The sequence below is a fragment of the Emydura macquarii genome, unplaced genomic scaffold (genome assembly GCF_026122565.2).
Source record: "Emydura macquarii macquarii isolate MOO-44397 ecotype Brisbane River unplaced genomic scaffold, CSIRO-AGI_Emac_v2 contig_2184, whole genome shotgun sequence".
NCBI lineage: Eukaryota > Metazoa > Chordata > Testudines > Chelidae > Emydura > Emydura macquarii.
This window is the reverse complement of record NW_027132321.1, coordinates 565,661-591,649: the sequence shown is the minus strand read 5'-3', so window position 1 is coordinate 591,649 and position 25,989 is coordinate 565,661. Positions and strand designations below refer to the sequence as shown.

Sequence of the window (25,989 nt, the reverse complement as noted above, 5' to 3'; positions counted from 1 at the left end):
GACAGATGTGGATTCTGCAGAAATTGAGCTTCAATTTAAAAATCTTTTTGTCCCTTGTTTGCAAAGAAAACCTTCCAAATGAGCTAAGTGAAGAGCTGTTTTACACACCCTGAAGCCAGCTCTCAGAGGAGTGACCTGTTCCCATCTATTGCAAGAGGTTATGAACTGTGAAGCCTAATGATGACAATTTGAGAACCAAATTTCCCAATAGTTTAGATGTGCAATTTCACACCAAATTTGTGCACTCAGTTACCACAGTAGTGCCAGCAAACTGGCTAACTGCATATGTAACTGGTGAGACACTAGGCAGAAACAGTGATGGTCCTGAAAGTGTGCTGCAAATTGCTCCCGCACTTAGTGATATTGATGCAATAGTAACTTGGTTTCCCATACAAGGGCCATATTCTATGCTCAATCTTTATGTAAATCTCCAGTGTGAGCCCTGCTGCATACAGTATGACTTTAAACTTCATAGCCCTGTCCGCAGACCATAATTAAAGGCGTATTTCATTCCTCTCCACAGGACATGTTGAAACCTTTGTTTTACACTCCCCACTTCCCCCTTTTTAAACTATCGACCCTGAACATACACCCTAGGATCTAGAAATTTACCTCTGTTACTAGCTATGAGTGAACCAGAAAGGTTCTGCAACTGGAACTTAGTAAATGTGTTGATACCTGAGACAAAACATCCAGTTCACACTCCCACATCTGTCCTAACCCTGCAATATTAATAAGTAATACAAATATATTTATCACTGAGGAAATCAGGTATGATTCAGAATACACACATCAATTCTGTTGATTAAGATGGGTGCACCACTCATGATTAAAAAAACAAACCCAAACAAAAATGGAAGCCTCACTGTTTTTGTGTTCTTTATTCATGCATTTCCTTGAAAGATCCTTTTAACAGTATTAAGTATAACCAGAACAAGCCTTTATAATGTATTTAACATGTATAAGTTTCTTCCACTTTCAGGGCTCACTGACTGTATGTTGGCTTGTCTCGATCTTTCTCTAAAGCCTTCAAGGGAAGTCACAGACTAAAGATCAGTACATCCAAACCAAGAGAGGAAGATTGAATTGTATGTGCACACCCACCTCAGGAAGCTCCAAGTCATTTTTATTCCTACGCTACAGGTAGGATTGGGCAAAAGAACAGCAAACTTACCTGAGGAGACATCCTCTTTCTTTCTGATCATATGATCTTTAGTAAACTTTACTCGCTGATGTGCTTCTATGCAGGTCTTGCACAGCCATTCTCCACATTCCACACAAAAGCCAACAGCACTAGCATTATCTTCACAACTGGTGCACACCTAGAAGTGGGAATAAAACAAGTCAACGTAGTTACTTACAAAGTTTCATTTTCCCTGTGAGGTTTTACTATGAATATAAATAAAGTCCAGTAAAAGTGCTTTATTTCTTTAGATGTTCAATCACATGTACCAAGATGCACATACACCAAGTACTACCTAAATTGTAGTAAGAAAAGTAGAAAACCTTACCTGTTCTGATTTCTCATCAGAGCTACTTGGTGCTTCTGATGTATCCTTCACAAAGTAGTTATCCACCAGGTCTATCTGTCTGCACTCCTGGCGGCATATTGGACACCTAATCACACCAACTGCAACACACAAGAAACGTTTTACATTTTCTTGGTTTCAAGGAACAAAAATGATGAAAGTCAAATTTATAACAGTCATTGTGCCAGAACCAAGTGGCTTTAAAAGACAAGTGATCAAAATGAACAAAGGAAACCATCTTCTGACTACTTAATGTGATTGGATAAGTGAAAATCAGACTCTAGGATTAACAACAACATCTAACAAATCCACACTGGGCCAAACACGGTGCAGTTTCAGACGAACCATTAGAATGAAGGGCCAAACACCACTAAAGAGGCCTTCCCCTTTCGGGAGGGGGAAGGGGGAGGCAAGCCCAGTTGATATGAATTGTGATGCAACCTTTCAGACTTTCCAAACAAAATTCAAGTATAGTATGTCATTGACTTGGTCTTGGCTCCATAGGTTTTCTTTCCAAGTAAGGCTAACCTATTTTACTCACTGCATCCCATACCTACATCTCAGATCCATTACACAAGTTTAAATTTCAAAGTAGCCTACAGACAAATGACTTCATCCCCATACTCTCCAATCTGAACACTTGTAACATGGGTACAATTATTCCACACTATAATATGGATTTTAAATGCCTACAACATACTCCAGCAGACTGTTTCAGTGAAAATGGCGGCATACTAACACACTACAAGAAGATACTACATGCTTCCACTAAGTTTTACCAGTGTACCATGGGGATATTCTAAAAATCGTTTGATTTTTAAACCCCCAAACCAGTGTCTTCCTTCACAGCACAAAGTCAGCTATTACTCTAACTGTATTAGTCTTGCTACATTCTATACTATGAATTAGTATGAATGGCAATGAAACCACCAGAAGAAGAAAAGAAATCTCAGAGCAGACTAAATGTGTCCCTTACATAAGCTTAATGTTAGCACTGAAATAAAGCATGGTCATTGAGGCACAACCATGTATAATTCCAAAGAATTAAATTAAATATTTCTGTTTCATATGCAAGATGGATGAGTTTTCAGATGAAATGTCCTGTATATTTAAGTTGGCAAATTTATATTTAACAGAGCTGGGAACTTCAGGAAAAGATGACTTTGCTATTTCATAGGAGATCAGTTAAGTCACTGCCACAGCAGAAAGACATAAAGAACAGAACCTAAAAACTCAAAGCACTTGGAAGCAAAGGTTTTAGAAGATATTTAAACTAAATGGGAATGTAGCTAGATAATCTGGTGTCACATTTTCTGTTTTCAGGAACTTTGGCAGGGCATTACAACACTCCACCCAACTTCATGTCTGCATGTTCTGTAGCATGACCTATTTCTAGGAAATCTGGTTGAAAACAGAGTATGTTGAAGTGAAATGCCCTAAGTTCTCAGACATTTCAAAGTGGATGGTTTGTTGGGAAGGCTGAAACATGGGTTTCAAGTCACAAAACTCCACTCAAATCAACTACATATTCCTCCTCAGCGCACAACTCTCAAAGAACAGACAGCTGGAAGCACACTCAAAAAACTACATTTATACAATTAGAGAATATTCTTTATCAATGGCAATTTTTAAATCAAGATTGGATATTTTTCTAAAAAGTTATGCTCTAAGAATTCTTTTGGGGAAATTCTATAGTCCATGTCCTACAGAAAGTCAGACTAGATTATCACAACGGCCCCTTGCGGCCTTGAAATCTATGTATTTACTTTATTATATTTATGTTTTGAGGGAGTACCTTTCAGATTAGTCCAGAATTTAGAGTAGCCTGTTAAAATACTTGAAGTAGACATGCAAATGCACTTATTTCAGGGAAATAATCTACAATGACAAGATCCCGCATCACCCCAAACTCAAGAATGTTGCAAGCGTTAGATTTGCAGAAATAACCAATGGTTTCAAATTGTCTAGAAAGATAAGGAGAGTTCATTTATTTATATAATGAAGTCTCCCAAGTGAGGAGATTCTTGATATTTCCTTCATACTAAAAGCTAAGATTCAGTTAATTATAGACAATCCTGTGAGACAGTTCCACAAAGGTACTTTAACAAACCAATAGTCTAGATATGCAGAGGAAAAAATGGTTTCACTAAATATTTACCACTACAAGTATTCTCAGTGGAACACTGTCCCCTTGACAAATTGAAACAGATCATAGCAATTACTCCCTTTTAGTACAGTTGTTCTCCTAGGCTAATCACAAAACAGTGGAAGGAAAACTAAAAGCCAGAGGTCTAAAATCTCTGATCTCTCTGAAGTCAGGTCCCACAGTTTTAATCCGTTTCTTGAAAAGTAGCCTCTGGGTCTCACAGTGAAAATTAAATGAGAGAGAACAAACAAGCATCAAGTATCTCTAGAATATTTAGCCACCTTAAAAATATGTACTCTTGGTTAGGGTGGTATTACAAAAGATTCAAGAAAAACAGTTGTAGTTCAAGGATTTTTCACAGAAAGCTAAATACTTCTCGAGATCCCATGTGAAGAAATCTATTTTCACACTATTTTTAAGGTGTGCTGCAGAAAGCCAGTCTTAAAAAAGAGAAAAAAAATGACCACCTATGAAAAAGGGTAGAAACAACAAGTGACTATTTCAGACCACAAGGAAGACCTTGTAGAGCAAGTAAAGATGACTAGGCATGAAGTGCTCACACCAAAGCAATGGGTATTGAGGATATATCAAAACTTTCCTTGAAACACTAGATTTATTTTCCTGATTGTGTTCACTAGAGCCAGAGTAAGACTGCAGTCGTGCTCAGTGGATTACAGTCCTTCTAAAAAAGTTATCTTCTCAGCCTGCACATTAAACACCATTTTCATGTCTCAGATTTCATTATTTTCTACACTAGTAGTTTTCATATACCCTGTACAATATTATGCAAAAAGCATCAGCTTGTGTTCTGCATTTCCAGCAAGAATACATGTCTATCAGTAAATCTACATATTATCTTAACTATTGAGACTCCAAGTTCCATTATCCCAAACGTCACTCACTGATATGCTTTCTGTATGAGAAAAAGTGTGGAAATGGTGTTTTATATAAAGAAAAAACAGGAGGAACTGGTTACTACCATTGAAAATTCCACAATATGTAACCAAATTAACAGAAAAGGTGTATTTCAGTACTTAAACTACCTAGGCCTTAATGTTTTAATCATGAAGCCAGAAGAATACAAGGTGGTTTTCCACTCCAGTCTTCCAACATGGAGGAGGCACCTTTCCTTCCTGTCAGAAAGCTGGCAGAGCTGTCAGGACACAGGCAGTTGCCATGAGATGCTGGTGGACAGTCTGGTGGAGTTTTCTGACCCACCAAAGACATCTGACCGAGTTTATGATGAAGTAGGAGAAGGGCACACACCTGGCAGACAAACTAGCTGATGATGCTCATGACACTCGCTACAGCCGCTGATGCCCCCTACATGGACAGACGCTTCTGGAGTAGGGCCATAAGCACAGACTAGTGGGACCACATCATCTTGCAGACCTAGGATGACTGGCAGTGGGTTCAAAACTTTCACATGAAGAAAGCTACATTCCTGGAGCTTTGTGAGCATTTTGCTCCAAGTCTCCAGTGCAAGCGGGTTGCTATAACCATCACAGACCAAACTGAGTGCTTGGCAGAATATATTGGCATGTTAGTCACACTTCCTGTAATGTGCATGATGGACAGTGAAGTGCTCCCCCAAAGGCTAAAACAGCCACATTTTGGGAGGGCAGTAGGCAGTCTAGGATATGATTGGTTTGACTCAGGTCTATATGCTGTAGTGTGGGTGCCAGAGTCCCTGGTTTGAGCACAGGTTAGAAAATCTGTAATGTAGGGTTAACCATCAGTATAGACACTGAAACCCTGGGTTCTCTAACTCATGGTCAGTTGACTTGAGTCCTACTAACCCTTGGCTTACACTACAGTGTAGATATACCCTAAGAGTACATTGTACCATACACAAACGCATACAACTGCTATGTAAATTATAGCAGCACAGATAATTGTGGTTCTTGTTCCTCTCCTGTAATCCTAGCCAAGGCTGATCTAATGGAAAAGCAGGAATAACTTCTTACCTGGAAATTTGCTCTGAGTCACCAATCCAGCAGGTAGGAAAAGCCTGCCTTGCATTGTCAACCACGCTCAAATGAAGATAGGTTTCACTTGCCATCTTCGCACATCATGAGCCCCTCCTCCCTGTCATGGCACTAGGAGAGAGAGTGTTTCCAAAGCCTGCAACAGAGGGAGAAGAGAAACTCCCAGATTCCTTGTGACAAGTTCCTAACAAGGGTCAGGTGACCCCAATAGGAGGAATAATTCACCCAATACACTAATCTGGGCAGAAGGCAACCATAAAGGAGAAAAGGTGGGAAGTACACCCTGAAACCTGTGCGGTCAGGGAGGCACCTGTAAGTGAGAAGAACTAGAGTGCATGGTGTTTAACAAAGGAATTTAGTCTTGAGTAGCTACTCTGTAGATTTTGCATATTGACGATCTCTCCGACTTATTAAAACTACCCAAAAAAGAATCCACTGGAGGATAGCTGAAGGGAATTCTTGTCATGTAATAATCACTATCCTTCTAGACAGCTGCCAGACCCAAGAAAGGGAATTTCAGCCTCCATTAATCAGACAATGAATTACAATCTCAGAACAGCAGAGTGTGAAGCAAGGACATCTTAATGGTTCTTCAGCTAGCTGAATGCTATTTTTTAGAGAGAGAAATTATTTCCTCAAGTTCTTGACTGAAACAGAAGATAGAACATCTCAGATGAAGGGAAGCCTTGTCTAGATGAAGAAAGATGCAAATAGAAGAAGTTCTACTATATACTGGGAGTGTTATATTGTTAGATAATCACTAAATGACTGGAAAGTTAAGTCTGGCTTAGCTCTCATATCATACATATCCTTTTTTTTGGGGTCAAAAAGATTTTAAGAGAATGTCAATGCAAGAAGCTTCTCTGTAGCCCTTTTAATTATTTATAATTCAAACAACTCAAAGTATATTAAATTAAAACCTTGTCTACTACCCAAGATCTCAAAAATATTCAAAACAATAGTAAAGAAAGTCACTACTCCTATTTTCATGGAAGTGAAAAAAGATGCTTAAAACCTGCAATTTGTACTAGAATCTTGCTCTAAGCTATATTGGTGGTATTAAAGAGATATTGACATTAAACCAGTACCCATCTGAAATTTTACCTACCATTGTCAAGTAGCATCTAAAATGTCTTTAAACATATTTTTCATTTTATTTTCTGATTTGACATGAGAGTTCTTTGCATATAGGTAGTGTCAATGTTTTCTCAGAATAGTCAAATTCCCATGATGGATGCTTGCATGGGTCTTTCACACAATACGGGAGAGAATTTTTTTTAATAGAAAAATGCAATTATGTAAACTATAGAAGTGGCAAGTATAATACCCAAAACTACTTTCAATTATAAATTTACTAGATTTCACATTAACTTTGTCCTTTTAAATAAACTGCATCTCACTCTTTACTCAGATTATGCCTCCTTCACCATGACTCCATAAAAAGTGGGATAAAGTTGGCTAAATCTTTTCAAGAGTGCTTTCATTAGGGTATATCTCCTGCCTATTATCAACTAAGAACACGTTCTGATCGGTAGCATGGGGTAATGGGGGAAGAGGAGGAGGGAGTCAAGCTCTCACTTAGAGCATTTGTAAAACACTTGTATGGGTAAAAGGAGAAAGAATTCCAGTCCACAAACTGAGTCATCCAAATCAGCTCACCTTGCTCTACTTGAATATATTTTAGCGTGTACCCCCCCACACCCAACCCTTCTGGTTTCTCATAATCTGTAAATCAAGGCAAACAACTAGGATTTCACAGACTAGGCCAATGTGAATAAGATTTCTAGAGAAGCTGCAATTCAGACAAGCTAGCCTAAGAATAGGTCTATGTACCAGAATCATCTTAGCTGTTTGAGAATAGTTAGTAGGAGTAGGATTTCTAGAGTCTTCTTTCATGGAGACTGGAAAGATGTCAACCCAGCCTAAAATCCCATTCTCTATGTTCTGTAGTTTGCCATGAAGTTATTTGAATATTTGCTAAAAACCTCTTTAAATGTTTGACGCAGATTCATTACAAAATTTCCTGATTTCTCTACTGGAAATTTGCACAGTCAAGGATTATTTTTCCTCAAAAGAGGCTGCCCACTCAGCCTAATAAATATTTGGGAGACCTTGAACAAAGAGGAATTTTAGCCCCATGAGCACAAGATTATTTGAAAATTAGTTTGAAAACAATTGCTTAATTTTCTGATCCTAGTAGAGCTTTTGACCATAAGCATGCACATGAATATTAGCAGGTTGAGTCTGACTGTTTTTAGCTTTAAAGTGATGTTTTTTCCCCATTTCAAGACCATGCGCCTTGACAAATTTCTTGTTCAGGGGAATTCCCCCTTTTCAATCACTTTGGTCAACCATAAACACCATAAATCTGTTTCCTAGAAGAACATATCATGAGAGCTGTGCATTTCCTCTCTTCTCCCTTGCATATTTCAGTATTGATAAATTTCCAATGTTCCCTTGCAGCTTTAGTTATTTTATTTAAAGCTTGCTCCTAGACTAACTTTTTAATCCATTTTTGAGTCCAGCTGACTGCAGAATGTGAAATACTGGAACAAATGTGCTCAACATTAGTCAAACTCAAAGTTATCTAGTTTGTCATATTTAAAAACCTAATTTTACCTACAATTTAAATTGACGTACAATTCAACCCAAACAATGACCATTGCACTATGCAACAGAGAAAGGTAAAATTCAAACACTAGCTCATTTCCAGAGGAGTAGGAGTATTTAAGTGTGTCGCTACGAAGAATATTCATCTGACAGTACAAGCAGAAAAAAAAAAAAATTCTTGCCACTAAAAGCAAAACTATATTAGAACATAAAAAGCTCTGGCTACGAATTACATTTATTTGCTACTTTGATAGAAGTAGGGTATAATAGAAAGTAAATTACAAGAGTCTAAACACTGAGGATATAAGCCTGGCTAAATTGCTTTTATTTGGACATTTAAATTCTGTTTGATTAAACTTTTGAAAAATGTACTGAAAATGTCATCACTAAGAATAAAACAAAGAATAAATGACCATTACGTTTTTGCTTATAAGCAAGATGCCGTAATATCCAAGACTGCAAAAATCCATAATCTCAAAAATGAAATACAATTAAAAAGCTGAAAACTTTGTTTACATTTTACATTGATTAAATTTAAACTTCACTGCTCTCAGCTAAAAACCATCTGCTTAAGCTTCAGAACTTCACTAGCTCTGATGGCTGCAAAAGAGCTGCCGATTTTGCTGCAAACAATCCGTCTCATATTAGCAGTACTGATTCAGTAACAGAAGGTGCTCCTTCCCAGAATGCCTGCTCAACCTGCTCAAAGATCTTGGCAGAAAGTTTATGTTCTCCAGCACAACACATACTCTTCAGCATTATGCTTAGGCACTGATTTAGATGAGATCATAGCCACAGGTGGTATGGCCAGTCAGGAATGACAGTTTTGTACCTCTTATAAGGCTTATCCAGAACTCAAGCCTGGACTCCACTGCATAAAGATGCATTTTACTTATACGTAGTAAGCAAATTTCTTATTTTATTGAATAATGTGGCTCATTTATTAAACCTTTTCTTTGTAATTATTTACACACATGCAAGTGCACAACACACATACCCACACCCCAAAAGTTAAAATGAATAACATTTCTTTGCATGTTTCTTTATTGTGGCACTTTATGAAAAGCCAAAACCCAAGAATGGGAAAAGGAAAAAACAAATGAGATCACACATTTTAAAAGAGACCTATTACCAGGATTAACAGACTTTATATAGCAAATCCCCAAGAATATTCGCTTCAGAGAAGTGGCTTAGAATTCTTCGCTGGTACATTGGAAATGCCACATTAGTTAACAGTGGCCTAAAATTCTGTAGCTTTGTACCCAAAGGTTCACCAATAATCACATCATGAACCTCTTACCACAATGCTATGAGTATGGGTGAGGAAGCAAGTTCATTTTAAGCTTCTATTTTCAACCAGCTTTTGTAATAAAATTTACCCTTTGAAGTGTCCCATGCCTGTTCTCAAGCCAAAAATGAAATTTTCCTCAAAATATTTAAGGAAAATCCCTTCAGCTATTTAAATTTTTATAAGCATGATTTAAAAAGTGTTCCACACTTCAGGAAATATTTTCAAACCCTTGTGTGTTCTAATAACTCAAACTTCCGGTTTAAAAGTTGAAAGCTGGCATACACGTAGCCCCCTGAGGAATGAATATTTTGCCAAGTTTGATTTATTGGCTGAGATAGCCAAAATGAGTAAGTAGTTTTGCACATGTGGAGTGTGTCATTTCCCTCACCAACTTCAGGGGTCATCAAATGTGCATATCTGATAGCATAGGTATTTTGGTGGATGGCTAATTTAAATGATTAAACATTCAAATAAATCCACATAGGTCACTACAATGTCACATCATCAACCTGACATCTAAACAAAATTTAAAGTAGTTTCAAAATTTACATCTGACTAAGTGTGTCTGCCAATGTTCATGGTTTTACTACTGATCTTTTTAAAAAGGTTTCTCTGCCTCGGTGGCCCGGTCTACACTGGCGACTTAGGTCAATTTAAAGTCCCTTAATTCAAATTAATTACTCTCGCGTCTACACTGGCACCACTCAATTCAAATTAAGGTGCCTGTAAAATCGAATTAATAAGACCACCTTTGCAAGTGGCATAGTGCCTAATTTGAATTTGTTAATTCGAACTAGTGTCAGTGTAGACGCAATGGGACTTAAATCGAATTAATTGACCTCTAGAATGTATCCCATAATGCCCCATTTTAACCACTCTGGACAGTCGCGCTGTGCTGCTCTGCAGTCACACTAGCAGGTAAAGTTCCCTCCCCTCAAGCAGCCCCGGGAAGATTTGAATATTCGTTTCCTGTGCTTGCTGCCAGCGTGGAGAGAGCTTTGCCACTGTTCTCAGCATGGCTACTGCAAAGCCCAAACACGCTCCAGCATGGAGTTGACCAGAGGTCTTAGACCTCATGGGCTGTGGGACGAGGAGTCTGTTCTGGCTCAGCTCAGAGCCAGCAAAAGGAATCTGGACATTTATGGGAAGATATCCCAGGGCATGCTGGAGAAGGGACATAAGAGGGACACTCAGCAGTGGAGAGTGAAGATCAAGGAGCTGCGCCAGACGTATCAGAAATCCAGGGAAGCAAACAGCCGCTCTGGCTCCTCTCCCAAAACATGCAGTTCTATGATGAGGTGCATGCAATTCTAGGTGGCGATCCCAACACGTTGCCTCCCCACAGCATCGATACCTCTGCTACTTCACAGTCCATGATCAATGAGGAGGACTCCATGGACGAGGAGGAGAAGGAAGCTGTGGATAGCAGGGTGCAGGAGAGTGGGGTGTCTGTTCTCCCACAAAGTCAGGAGTTATTCCTGACCCCCGAGCAGTCCACCAGCACACAGGACAGCACAAATGATCCCGTAGAAGGCACATCTGGTGAGTTTTCTTTCTTATTAGCATTTCTGTCCTTGTACATTGGGTGTGGGGGGCCGAGGGGGATCTCAGGCGTTTCGTTGGCTGTACTGGGTGGTAACCCAGGGCTCAGTTGTTTTATGTGTTGAGAATCACTACGTTTATCAGTTGATATCACATGGGACATTTAATGTATGTAATCTGTTATCCCTCCCTCACCTGAAAGAACTTTTCAGGGGAGGGCAGCCCTTTTCATCCCTCCATGGTTGGAGTCCTCTCTGCAATCAAGGTGGCCAGCACATCATGCCTTCCTCTGTTTTAAGCATTGTCTCCCCCCGCCACCACGCTGTACGCAGTTGGTCTCTGTATGGGTTTGAAATCTGAGCAGAGATTTCCCCCCCCCACCCACAACAAGCTGTCCACAGCTGATCTCTGTAGGGGTTTGAAATCCCAGCAGAGAGAGGAAATCATTTGCTACATTGTTTCATGGTCTCATTATTTAAATAGTTACATTTGTATCACTTTCTTCACTATGCTAACTCTGGCTCCCTTCTTATCTTTCTTTCATTCTGTAGACACCTCGGCAGTGTACAGACCCTTAAGAAATGCTGCAGACAGACTGTCTCAGATTAGAAAAAGGAAAAAAAAAAAACAGATGACAGGTTTTCCGACCTTATGAATGCCTCATCAGCCACAGAGACAGAGCAAAGAGCGTGAAGACTGACCTTGTCCCAGAGCATGGACAGGGTCACGGACACTCACAGACAAATGCAGGAGACTGGTCGCAGCACCACGCAGGAGATGCTGAGATTCCTGCAGGACCAGTCAGACATGCTCTGCCGTCTTGTGGACCTTCAGGAGCAGAGGCAGGACAGAGTCCTGCTACAGCCCCTCCATAATGATCCTGAACTGAGGGCTATCCCGCCCTGCACCTCCCCCGCCACTACGAGGTCTCAGAGGAGATTGTCCAGGATGCAGTACGTGCTGCTCTCCACCCTAGCAAGCTACCACCGTACCCCTGGAGACAGTGGATGAACCCTCACCCCCCCCTTCCCCCATGATTTGAATGTTAAAAAATAAAGTTTTGCATCATTCCAAAATGTTTCTTTATTAAATATTATCTTGTTCAGGAGGTATTTGTCGGGCACAGATATCAAAGGGGGATTGGGGAGAGGGATCATCAAAGGCAAACAACATACTTGAACAGAAATCACTCCTTCATCTCATTGCAGAACCTGGCTTTCAAAGCTTCCCTAATGCAAAGCGCTCCGCAGTTAGCTCTCTGAGTAGTGCTGGCATCTGGCTGCTCATAATTGGTGGCCAGTCTTTCTGCCTCCACAGCTCAACCCTGGGGGAACCTTTCCCCCTTTGCTTCACATACATTATGAAGAACACAGCAAGCAGATATCACAGAAGGAAGGTTCTTCTCACTCATGTCCAGTCTAGTGAGGAGACTCCTCCATCTACCCTTTAAACACCCAAAGGCACATTCTACAACCGCTTAACCTCTTATTAAAACACTCCTTGTCACTGTCAAGGTGACTGGTGTACGGCTTCATTAGCCAAGGGAGCAAGGGGTAAGCAGGATCCCCCAGGATCACTATGGGCATTTCCACACTCCCGATGTCAAATTTTTGGTCAAGGAAGAAAGTGCCCGCCTGCATCTTAGAGAACAGCCCCGAGTTATGAAATACACGAGTGTCATGCACCTTCCCAGATCACCCCACACTGATGTCTGTGAAACAACCCCTGTGATCCACAAGCCTCTGCAAGACCATTGAAAAGTACCCCTTGCAGTTTATGTACTCGGTCGCCTCGTGTGCAGGTGCTAAGATGGGGATGTGCGTCCCATCAATGGCTCTCCCACAGTTTGGGAAGCCCATCGTGGCAAACCCCTCCACTATGTCCTGCACATTTCCCAAAGTCACTAGCCTTCGTAGTAGAAGTCTATTGATGGCCCTGCACACTTGAATCACGGCAGCTCCCACTGCAGATTTACCAACTCCAAATTGATTCCCAACCGAGCGGTAACAGTCGGTGGTTGCCAGCTTCCAGAGAGCGATGGCGACTCTCTTCTCCACCGTCATGACTTGTCTCAAGCGAGTGTTCACGCATTTCAGGGACAGTGCAAGCTCTGAGCACAATCCGAGGAAAGTTGCCTTTCGTATACAAAAGTTTTACAGCCATTGGTCATCATCCCATAGCTGCATAACGATGCAGTCCCACCAGTCTGTGCTTGTTTCCCTGCATCAGAACTGTGGTCCACGGACTGCAGATGAAATGTTACAGCCTGCAGCAATCGGGAATTGTTCTGCTCGATGGCCTGTAGCAGGGCAGCCACGGTGGCATACGTGTAGTACCTGCTTTGCCTTCTTGCTCTATTTTTCAAGTACTCCATGATAAGCCGCATTGTATTTGTCACAGTCAGAATTATAGTGCAGAGTTCAGCTGTCTCCATGTCTCTGCAGCAATGGCGATCATGGGGAGTAAAAAAAAAGGTGCGAAAAATCCTTTTTCTGTTTGTTTTTTGTGGTTTTTTTGGAGGGGGAGAGGGAAGGGAAGAAGGGGAGGGGAAGCAGCGTTGCATCCTGGGACGAAGACACTCATCCCAACAGCCACCGTGGCTAGTTGCACTGTGGGATAGCTACCCACATGGCACTGCTTTCTAATTCAAATTAAGGCTGGCCAGTGTGAATGCAAGAGACCAGCGCAAACAGCATAGTGTGTACACTCTGTTGCAATGTCTATAAATCGGCTGCTGAAAGTCAAATTAAGCTAATTCGAATTAGCGCTGCAGTATAGACAGTCTGTAGCTGTTTGAAAGACCCATGCAAAAGGGAAAGTGATTAACTAATGTATTGCACCAGAATCTGGAAACCCATTTGAGGCCAGGATCTGAATGGGAAACAGCAAATCTGACTAGGCATAAAGTGCTGCCAAACATATAAAGTAAACCAAGGATTCCTCCCCCCTTTTCAGTTATATCAAAAGTTCCTAAAGTGTCATCAATAGATAGCTGACTGGCTGGTCATGTGGTGTTTGCTGCTCCCCCTGATTTTCAGATGCCAAATTTATTACAAGATACTTAGAAACATTAAATTTTCTCATATATCACTTTTCCATGTAAGTAGCTGCTGCAGTTGCCAAAAGGATGTTATATGATCGTGAACAGGAAAAGCTGTTGTCCACACAATCGTTAATGCAAGGAATGGTGGCCCACAAGACACTTATGTATTAAGAAGTAGGGGAACCCGCAATTTATAGTAATCTTGAGACACATTATTGAGATGTTATTTGAGATACATAGGTTAAAAATCATCAGATTCATGTCCGAAAGTGTATTTGAAAGTTAAGAAATGTATATAACACTAGTTTAAGAAATCAGAATCTAAAAGAAGGGATTTCACTAACCATTTTTTAGAATTAAACCTCCACTCATCTTTAGCCAACACTGCACACACACCCTTCCTAATTATACAGAAGAAAAAAGTGAGGGTATATCTATACTTCAGCTGGGAAACTGCCTCCCAGCCCAGGGAGACAGACCCATGTTAGCTCCGCTCCATCTAGCACCCTAAAAATAGGGGTGTGGATGTTGAGGCAAGGACACAGGTATTATCTAAGTCACCCAAGTATGATCCTAGGAGGTCAGGCAGACTTGTACTCGGGTGGCTTGCCTGGGCCACAAGCTCCACCCTGCTATTTTTAGTGCTCTATCTCAGGCAGAGCTAGCGCATCCGTCTATCCAGGCTGTCTATCCAGGCATACCTTGAGAGAACAGTGTTGTGTCAGTTTCTGAGCTAAGTGAAATGCAAATAAAACTGAGTAAACTAACAATCATTTCTGCTGTTTCAATAGTCTGTTATTAGTAACAGAAATATTTACTGTGAGTCTCACTTTACTGAATGCATGATGCTTACTTACAGGCTCACAGAACAACAGTTCACTGTATTCGAACGTCACATACATAACTGTGCTAGGTTGACATGTGCAGTCAGGTTTTGTCTTCCCTTTAAACAAAAGAATATAAAGTTATTGCACACATTTCTTAGATGTCCATCACTGTAATATGAATGCCCTAAATGCAAAAGTATATGCTATTTTACGAATGGAATTGCATACACAAGAGACAAGAAATAAGTTCTCAGAGCAATTATAATTTTGCTATGTTACATACTACAGTTTTCACCACAAGAAGTGTTAATGCATCTAATTATATACAGTTTCATTTAACCCAGTGTCTATGCTTTCCTAAAGTTTTCAGAAAACTTCTTGTGGGCTCGCTCATTGGCTAGATTTTAGTAGCCTAATGAAGTCCTGCCTCTTTGTGGCATACATAAGGGGCTGGAAGAACTGCACATTCTCCCTCCTGGGATAATCTTCTTAATTGAGACTGCAAATATCTCACTGAAACACAGTGAAATTCTCAGAACAACCTATCTTCTCAGGGACAGAAGAAAATCCTGGGCACAAAAAAAGTGGATCCTAAAATATTAGAGATCTCCCCTTTCCTGAAATGTTAAGCTTTCATTTGAAAAAAAGTTTCTATTTTTCCTTATTTAAAATATTACTGTCAAAATGTAAACAGTTGTGCAGATGACCAGTAACCCAGCCTTGCAGGAAACTGCCTCCAGCTGGACAGTAAAAACAGCAACTATAGGAACTCACCGCTCACTACCACCCAAAGAGCCACTGAAGCATTGGCATTAAAAGCAAGTATCTTTTCAGTTCATTTCTGTTCAAGATTTGGAAACCCAACATTTCATCAACTTAAATATCTTCAACACATTATCAATGTGAAATATACTAAACCTCAAAGTATTTCGCTCAGCACTAGGCATCACCTGAAGGGCAAGGGTTAGCATGATCATTCCTTTCTTTAATACAGCAGAATGCATGTCTGGGTCATTGTTTTGCAATCTAGATCAGGGGTTCTCAACCGGTGGTACGCGCACCACTAGTGGTACGCGGAAGCCGGCTCAGTGGTACGCGAGGCAAACCGCGCCGCCGATTCCGCCGCCGAATCCCCCCCTCCCGCTGCTGATTCCCCCCCCCTCACCGCCGCCGAGAAAACCTCCCACCGTTGCTCCCCCAGCCCGCTGAGAAAAGCCGCCGCTGCCGCTCTTCCCTCCCCCCGCCGAATCATGCCCCCTTGCTGCCGCCGAAAATGTGCAAATGGCTGTAGGGTTTCGGCGGAGGGCATTGATTGAAAGTGCTTACTGCGCTCATTTTCCGAGTAGTACTCTGGCCAGGTACAGTCAGGTGAAGCGGTACTCGACCTGATTCTACCTGACTGGAGTGGTACTCGGGAAAAAAAGGTTGAGAACCGCTGATCTAGATAATAAAATGGAATTCTCCCCGATCAGTCATTTTCAGAAATACACAAAAACAGCTATGTTACAGTGTTTGTTTATACTTCAGGGAAAAGTAAAATCAGCCTCTCCCCTCTCATGCCCTGTGGCCAGTTTAAGTAGTTATGGGCCTATATCCTACTTAATTTTTAAAACTCCAAATTCTTTAAGGAATCTAAGGAGTGAAAAATGAGATTAACAAGCTAGCAATGGTAACAGGACAAATTTACCAGAAAAGAAAAAAATGTCACTCTACCTCACTCTTCCTAAGGAAAAAAATATACAACCAATATTTTTCCCTAGCCCTTAAGAATCTTTTAGCTCAAGTGGGCAAAATTTTGTAAACATCATTTAAGCATGGTGTAAATTAAGACTCATGTAAAATAAACACAATGGTGCATGTAAGCTTAAAGTGTGATCCTGAAGTTGCACAGGATGCTTCAGGTGTACCAGTAGGCATGGCTTACTAGATATAAAGACTGTAAGGGAAAATAGCTGCTCATGGCAAGCTAACAGGCCACATGGACTGCAGAATTATACATGAAAGAAAAGGAGCACTTGCAAAGGTAGCAGTAAAGAAAGTAGCGTAGGAACATCTGCACGTCATGTCTTACATTGCCCGTCACTGCACCACATACTGCTTGGCAATGCTGTAGCTGCCTCTGGTGCAAGAGTGTGGGTTCTATTCCCACAAATGCCACAGGATTTTCTTGCCATTTAGCTAGTTTCATCTGTAGTGTGCAGGAATGGGTGTCCACTCAACTCCAGCATTGTTCAGAGCCCTCTGGTTTTACTCAATTCCTAGGCAACTTGCTGGGCCGAGGCAAGTTTGACCATGCGATGTTGCACTGTCCACCACAGTTTTCAACAGGGCTGTATACTTCCATGTCCATGCAGCTGATGCATTTTTTGGAACCATCTTTGGGCATGGATTTAGATACTCTTAGCCAGATGAACCACAGCACAGCTTACACATCTCAATTTACACATCAGTTAGGCATCTAAGTTGCCCCATCAAACAGAAAAGGCACCTATTACATAAGCACAGGATATAGTCTACTGTCATTTAAATGAATGTTACTGAAATTTGTTTTCCAGCCTTAACTTAATTCTTTATTTTCTGCAGAAGTTACTTTCTTTACCAATTCTCCATACTTCTACACTTATCTGAACATGCCATTATTAGATAAGCCAAATGTTAACGATCTATGTCTTTTAGTGCAGTACATCCTATACAGCATGCAAGATTTAGACTCTAGAGCTCAGCAAAAGGCCGACAAAAGTGTCAGAATCCTTCAAATATCAACTTCAAGTAGACTTAATCAACCTTTGTTTTAAGATGGACCTTCTGATACCATTTCCTAGAACATATAATGGGTTCTATATTCTTTTTCTGCACCCACCAGATATCAAGTAGCACTCTACAAGAACATACAGCACAGAATGAGCAAATTTAGCCCTCACACAATCACTAACAGTACAGGATAGATTTATAGGTAGTGTCTGAACAGGTAAGGTTAAGGTGGACCAGTAGGCAAACAAAGCCTGAACTACTGTATTAATCAGGTTATACTTTAGATCATGTGTATGTAGCTGGAGGTCTGCACCTCAGTGTGTGCACACCATGTGCACACCATATACAAATATCTAATGGTTTCTAACCTAACATTTTTCAAACATGCCAAAAGCACTTATTCTTACTGAAGACTAAGGCCAAACCAAGTTCTTAAAAAAAAGCAGCTTGAGGTGTGAACACAAATGTCTGAAAAGTTTCAATGAAGAACAGAAAGACACACCATTTCTTATTGTTGAATGCAGATGAAGATAAATGGCATTTTGCAAAAAGTTGCATTTAGGTGCATTAGATTTCACCTAAATTAATAACTTTTTGAACAGTTGTAAAATTGAGAAAGGGACCTTTTCATGAAAATGTCCCCAAAATAATGTTCCTTATAACCAAAGCAAAATAAAAACTATTTGTAAAAATACTTAAAAATGGTCTTTTAAATACCTAAAAACTTGACACTTTCAAAACACATGCCAACTTTCAGTTTTAATCAAGTTTTAGAAATAAATCCCATTGGGTATCCCAACTTTAATTGGGAGAGATTATACCAACGGACACAGCATCTAAAATGCACATGCAGATCCTTCTAGATATAAACCAACAAGTAATCAGGATTCAAATTAAGTTAAGTACTTCAAATTGCTGCTTGGCATTCACATTATAAACTACCGGAGACAAAATTCTTTGGGAAGACTAGCCTAGAAGATTTTCAGTATGTGTTTGACTTAACTACAAGGCCAAGACTGTCATCTTCCAGGGACATACAGTATGACTGTCAGATGTGCTATCACAGGTAATTCAAAAAAGGACTCTACATAAGGAAACTACAACCATACGTATTACATGAGTTTGGCCATCCTCATTCCACCTGTGTTAAAATGGATGACACAAAGGTGCAATTTTAGCATTTCTATGAACGAATAGGTTAGGTTGGCAGACAAAAGGTAACCCAAAATGCATGCTTAATCCATCCCAAACCACCTTTTAAACCCAACGCAAAATTATCATAAAGTCACTGTTAGGGTGACTCTGAATCCATTATGGGAGTCACTGGAGCCGCTTCAGCCAATTCCCTTTGCCTGTCTGTTGAGAGAAGCTCAGACTCACGTCTTCTGCCATCAAGTTTATTGAACAGCCACAGCAGATGTACCAGAGATGGTGGCCGTCACCGGGAGCTCTGCTTACCTCAGTGTACATTCTGAGTGGAGTTACACTGCACACCATGCATTTTCTGTGTGTTTTTCAAAAGAGCTAACTCATTTTGACTCAGAAGAGACTAAAACGTGATAAAACCTAGTGCGGGGCCGGGGCCACGGTGTGCATGGCAGACACACTCCCGAGGGGATTATCTCCGGGCGGCAGGCTGCGCACGTCTGGAGCCCCGGGAAGCCAGGGCACCCGGCCCATCCCAGGGTTGCGGTGGCTGTTCCGTTCACTCTGGCAAGCAGAGAACGAACCACGAATTTACAGCCAAGCCCCCCGGTCCGGCCAAGCGCTGGCAGGGAGGGAGTGGCGGACCTCACGCAGGGGAGACCGGGCGGTCCCCGTTCCGCTGCCGGCCGGCCGACCGGCGGCACCAGCCTCTCCCCTTCCGCCCCGCGGAGCGAGGGGCTCCCGGAGCCTTGCCGGCGGGACAGAGCGGCCGCCGCCCGCCACACTCCCTTGCGCAGCCCGGCCCCCAGGCAGCGGCGCGCCGGCCCCCGGAGCGGAGCGGAGCCCGGCCCGGCCCGGCCCCTCACCTTGCTGGATGTCGCCGTTGGCGCCGCCCGGCACGGGCACGCTGAGCTGGCGCTCGGGCTCGGGCAGGCAGCGGCGGCAGAAGGAGTGCAGGCAGGGCAGCAGCTTGGGCTCGGCCTCCCGCCGGCTCTGCAGGCTCTGCGCGCACACGGCGCAGGTGTCCAGCAGCGACAGCGGGCCCGGGGCGGCCGCCGGCAGGGGGGGCAGCGGGCCAGGACCCGGCCCCGGCCCCGCCGCGGCCTCCGCCTCCGCCGGGCCCTTCTCGGCCGGCGCGCCGGGGCTCTCGCGCTCCTCGGGCGGGACGGCGGCGGGCGCGGGCTGGGCGGAGCCCGAGGGGGATGCGGCCGCGGGCTCCTGGCTACCGCCGTCCGGGCCGGCCTCTACGGCCCCCTCCCCACCGCCTCCTTTGTTTTCCGCCATGTTTCCTCCTTTGAACCCGACTCCCCGCTCCGCGCACGCACACAGCTCCGCGCCTGCGCCCGCACGCTCCGCGTCACCGGGCTCCCGCACACACGCTGCGTGCGCGCGCCCGGCAACGACGCGGCGGGCAGGACGGAGCTGCGCATGCGCCCGAGTGAGGCGCGCATCCAGCACGCAGGGAGCGCGACTACAAAGGGGTCTGCGCTGTGCGGGAGCGCGCACGGCGTGCTACATACTGCGTAGAGCGAGCGAGCGCGCACGGCACGGCCATGGGAAGCGGCGGCGCGTGCGCGCAGCGCTCTTCTCTGGGGGAAGAAAGGGAGCGTCGTGAAGCTGCTGTGCTCCCTCTGACCAGCATCGGCAGCTAGGGCTGGGGGCGCGGAAGTGGGCGGGGTGGGGCGGGCCTTCATTTTCCCTTCGCCAGGCTCCGCTTCAGCTCGACGCCTGATTGGCTGCCCCATGGGCTCCCGTCGGGGCTGCTGCCAATCAGTTTCCAAGGTTGGGAGGAGTAGGGGCCGGCCATGGCAGAGAGCGTGATGGGCAGCAGCGCTGTCCACTCCTGGGCCGCAGTGGGCGGGGCTTTCTCCCGCCTCAGCCCTGGCAGGGCGCCCCCTGCAGCCAAGTCGGGCAGGCAGGCAGGCGAGGGCAGGCGGTGTCCAGGCCCCACTGCCAGCCCCGCCCGGCCGTTAGTGGGGCAGGGGCAGGCGAGGCGGGGGGCTCCGCTCAGGCCCTGGGCACGGGCCGGCCGCCCCGCAGAGCTGGGGGACAACACGCCGGCCGTGCCTGCAGCAGGGAGGGGCCCCTCGGGCACCCCGACATCCACGCTCCCTGTGACTCGGCGTCAGCGCCCCAGCCGAGACTGCTGCGCAGGGGCCCTGCTGTGGCAGCCCTGCCACGCCTTGGTCACGCAGGGCCCAGGCAGCCTGTGGACCCCTCTGCCAGGTGCTGGGGTGAAGGCCCCCTGTGTCGCAGGGTGCACAGCAGAATTAGTAAGTGATGGAGGAGAGGCCTGTCAGTGGCTATTAGCCAGGATGGGCAGGCATGCAAAACCGTGCTCTGTCGTGTCCCTGGTGACATCTCTGGGTAGCTGGGAATAGGTGACAGGAGGGATCACCTGATGACTACCTGTTTGGGTTATTCCCGCTGAAGCACCTGGCATTGGCACCTGTTAGAAGACAGTATACTGAGCTAGATGAACCGTTGGTCTAACACGGTATGGCTATTCTTAAAGTTCATGGGTGGTCCATTGAGTTAGAGCCCTAGATCCATCCTTGTATGCATGATACGCAGAAATGATTCATGGATATAAAGCAGATATCCCTACCTTTGCAGGGCTTTAAATATAAAATGTGGATCCCCATCCATCCGTGATCTGCAAAAATGGCCCACAGATGTGGATAGCTGAGACTAGGAAGCAGATAGCTGTGGATTTGCAAGGCTCTGCCTATAGTTAGTAACAGGATGACTACTCCTCAGTTACTGCTATAGCTGAACTGAAAGCAGCTGCTGCTAGGGTTTGGAATGTTGAGAGTCCAAATGCTGCTGCTGACATGGTAGGATGTTGAAAAAAATACACTAACTTTTATAAAGATATGTAACGATCCCTCTGTAATTACTGGAATGATTTTATATGCACCCTTGTCTTCTGAAGTTGGATGTTTTTTAAAAAAATGTTGGCTCTTTGTTGAGCATTTCATTTTGTTTAAAGGAGGCTACCCCTTTATGAATGGGATTTGGTTCTATGCTTGAGCATATTTGACACTGAAAGCAATGTGTGGGAGACAGTGCTTGCATAATCTCCAAACAGGATTCTGAAAAAATGAGCTGAAGCTAAACCCCAGACCCTGCAGGAACCAGAAAGAGAAGAGCTTGAATCCAAAAGAACAGATGGTACCATGATCCTCAACACCCCTCCATCATGAACCAGTGGTTGAGAGGAGTGATAAGATTTCAAGTTGCCTCTTGTTAATGTATAAAAAAATTATACATTAGCTCATTCTACTTGGGTCTTGCAGTTACCAAGAGAATAAGTTTTGGGGCAAGTTACTGGCCAACACATGTGATGGTATGTATTTTATAAGCCAGATAAACTTGGCACAGAATAGCAAAAACACCATTTCTCTTAAGCAGTTTCTCACATCTATTCATCTCTCCCCTCTCGGGCTGAAACCAAAACGTCTCATTTTGTAGAGAATGATAAATAGTGTGAATTCCCAGGGGTCAGTTTGACCACCTCATTTCTTATAAATTACCTCATCTGTGACATGTTATTACTTGATCATACATTACAGGAGAATTTTACTTGTATTGTAGGGGTTACTAATAATTTAGTGTCAAAGAAACCATAGTAATTGTCTTTTTCCCTTCTTAATCTAAGCGTATAACAATCAAATACAGTTTATGTACTCATAAAAACATAAGAATGGCCATACTGGGTCAGAACAGATCAGTTAAGAATAAGCAAGAGCTCTGCTTTTAAGATTACCATCTGAGTTATAAAAATAATTTAATGGCTCAGCACAGCATTGAAATAGGGGATCATGGTTCCTCATCACAAATTCAAGAGATCAGAGTCAAAAGTTAGTCTAGAATAAATCAATTTAGTTTGCTGGTTTCACTCTCAAATCAGTTATCCTCCCACTATATTTTGGTAATTAGAGCCCCCACTTTCTCCACTACACCATTCATCTTCACAAATCTCCTGGTATAGCAGCCAAAAGGCTCTTCCTTCTAGTAGCATCTGTTACCACAAGCCAACAACAGGAGGAATGTAAAGGCAAAATGGTTCAACGATACAGGACCAGTGCTGTAGCTCTCTGCTCAGTCCCTGCCTGTTTGTATCACATTTTTCCCACATACCCTCCCCAATGTTTCATTTTCTCCATCAGCTGTCAACCTTCTGCTTTCCCTACTGACTGGTTTGGATTAAGTTTTTCATAACTTTCTAAAACTGGGTCTGGTTGTACCTCATCAGCAGCCTGAGGCTTCATAAATATTCATATTGTGAATAGGCTTTGGTGACAGGTTGCTTTGCTGTTCACTTTTAAATAGTCATTTAGTTATATATCATCTTTATGCTGCACATTAACAGCAACACAAATGAGAATCACACAGAAGAAGAGTTTTCTTTTCAAGACAGAAAGTTAAAGAGAACAAGGAGTAAGACACAAAATACAGTTGTGTCTTCATGCTACCATGCAGATATTGTCTGGAAGAACCAGCTATAAAGTGTAATGGGGCTATGCTGCTTGTTCCAAACAACGTACACTAAAACTGGGGTAGTTAACAGACGGACCTTGGGCCAGATCCCAACTGCCAGCTTTTGAAATGATCCCAAAATCCCCCCTTTTGTGATGTTCTTCAAGGACAAAGTCTCTTTATGCTCATACCCTAAATTCTTACCCAAGATACTATTGGTATTTCATCTTCACCAGTCCATTCACTTACCTGTTTTTTCCAAAACCACATAAAACTCTACAGAAGACTTGTTTTCATACCTTGTTAGAAGAGCATTGGCTTTCTACCTAGATAGAACCAAACAATTTTGAAAGTCACCTAGACTGTTCATATCCATTGCAGATAGATCCAAGGAGTCTATGATCTCTGCTCAGAAACTGTCAAGGTGGATCTCTGGGTGTATTGTTGGTTGCTGCGATAGAGCCAGCATTCATCGCCCCCAAAGGGTGAAAGTACATTCTCTCAGATCACAAGCAATGTTTGTAGCATTACTCAAGAACCTTCCAGTAACTGAGCTATGAAGGGCCACCATATGGCTTCAGTACACATTTTCTAAACATTACACCTTGATCCTTGCCCTCAGATCTGACGCAGTGCTTTGTAATGTGGTACTTTCTAGACTCAATCCAGAAGCTCCTCCCCACCTATTCAAATGACCATGGTTTCATGAAAGTGTGTTGGGGCTTTCTACTATAGAGGGCTCCCTATACTTTTCCAACCACAATCATATACCTCTCCATCGAGCAGCCAAAGGACCAAAGTTCTCTGTCGATGAACACAAACAAGATAAAGACTATTAAAGAATGCTTAGGATTGGGTTTAAGCTATGGTCACACTGAGGTGCAACTTCCTTTAACACTCCCTCATCAGCGTACTGAAAGACCCTTATTGGGCACTATATTTCTTCTGTACTTTATCATATGTCTCCCTTTCTCATTCAAGAATACCCACAGTGGGAGGGAACCTATGTCCTCTAGGAGAGGGTGCAAGTTAACAGGATAATTGGACTGGCAGTTGGTGCACATTTCAGTTATGCATATTGATTTAATTAACCAAAACTGATTATCAATTTTTGTTGTGTTGGTACAATGGATAGCGTAAGACACCATTGCATACAAATAATTTTTACCATTAGCTGCCATATGATCTCTGGCATTCAAATTACCACAATGAAAACCAAATTTTAAAATGCCTAGTAAGAAAAGGATAAACTTGTAACAACATGTATGCAATAATTACATGTGTGGCTATCGGAACAAAAAAGGGGAAGAACAGAGTCACACAGTACCTGACACTTCAGAGTGACATTCTGTAGCAGGAGCACAGTACTTTGGTATAAGGTCTGATCATTTCATTATATCACAGAGTGCCTGGGACAAACTGTGATTAATGTAAGACGCTGTCTTATTAAGATTTTTAGAGTGCTAGTTCTGAAACTGACAGAGAAAGGCAGGCACCCAAATGGATTTGAGTGAGCCACACAAATAATCAATTGTAGAAATGACTGTTTTAGACTGGTTTGAGGCAGCGAATGAGGTATTTTAAAAAACTGGTAAAGGGGGAGTTCTATCCCCATAAGGGAAAAGTAGCTATCTTTGGCAATTTAACACAGTGATTTAATATCAAATTTTCCTTTGTCAAATAAGTTGATTCTCCAAGAGCAGAGCACCTTGTTAACTTCAAATCCTGGTTTAAGAAGCTAACAACATGGCTATTTTATATTAATTCAATGTAGCTGGATTTTATGTTCATATTTAGAAAAGGAGGCGACATGCAGATTAAGAGGCAACAGGAAGCAAGACACAGCAGTAAGGGATGAGAGCAGGCAGGGGCACATCAGGAGAGAAGGTCAGGCTACCAGTAGGAGGGGAATGGACCAGGCTGCCAACAGGAAAGCAATATTGTAACAGTTATATTAGACATCATCATCCACATGGCTGGATCTTTGTTTGCCATTACGCTGGAGACTGTGGCTGATGCAAATATAAATAAGGAAAGCATTTTAATCTCTTTAGAAGGCTTAAACTGTAGTGTTAAGAAGCAAATAGTTATGTGTAAAGCAAAAATTATATGTCCTGTTTATTACTAAGGGACATCTATTCAGTTTGAATCCTTGATGCACACTTGCTATTAGAATAAGGCCATTCATTCATTTCTTTGGATTAAGTACATGCACCAGTTCCTCTTACAGAACAGCCTTCTGACTTGCACTAAAATATTAATGTTAACTTTTCTTGCACTGTCACTAGTCAGGGTTGCTTCCTCCTTCTGTGCTATGATGTCCTATGTGGCTGAAAAATGCTAGACAGCATTTTGCCCTTTTGGTATTTGCAGCAATGGCATAATTTAAAAACTGCATGGACAAGCAAACTATTAAATCGGGTGCTGGAGATTCCCAGAGACCAGATTTTGCAATTAACTCATATCATATACGGCACCCAGAACTATGAACAGGTGCCTTATACACTGAAAAAGATAAAAGGTCTAGAGGAAAGAGAGAATGAGATCAAAGCAGCAACCCCTGGATCTGCCAGACAAGCCAAAGTACCAGGAAATGCAAGCAGCCGCTTTCCCAAAAATCAGCAAAAGCTCCTT

The 25,989-nt window shown here is 42.8% G+C and overlaps 1 protein-coding gene across 2 annotated transcripts in view; it reads right to left on the bottom strand.

The window, feature by feature from the left end:
• Positions 1 to 20,163, bottom strand: part of TRIM33 (tripartite motif containing 33) — a 54,348-nt gene extending 34,185 nt beyond the window's left edge. For both annotated transcript variants that reach the window (XM_067558757.1, XM_067558758.1), the window contains exons 1-3: positions 19,740 to 20,163; positions 1,512 to 1,630; positions 1,175 to 1,322 (exon numbers count right to left, since the gene is read on the bottom strand). In XM_067558757.1, the coding sequence (XP_067414858.1) occupies positions 1,175 to 1,322; positions 1,512 to 1,630; positions 19,740 to 20,157 (685 nt within the window). In that variant the 5' untranslated portion in view covers positions 20,158 to 20,163. The remainder of the gene's footprint in view (positions 1 to 1,174; positions 1,323 to 1,511; positions 1,631 to 19,739) is intronic.
• Positions 20,164 to 25,989: the final 5,826 nt, after the last annotated feature.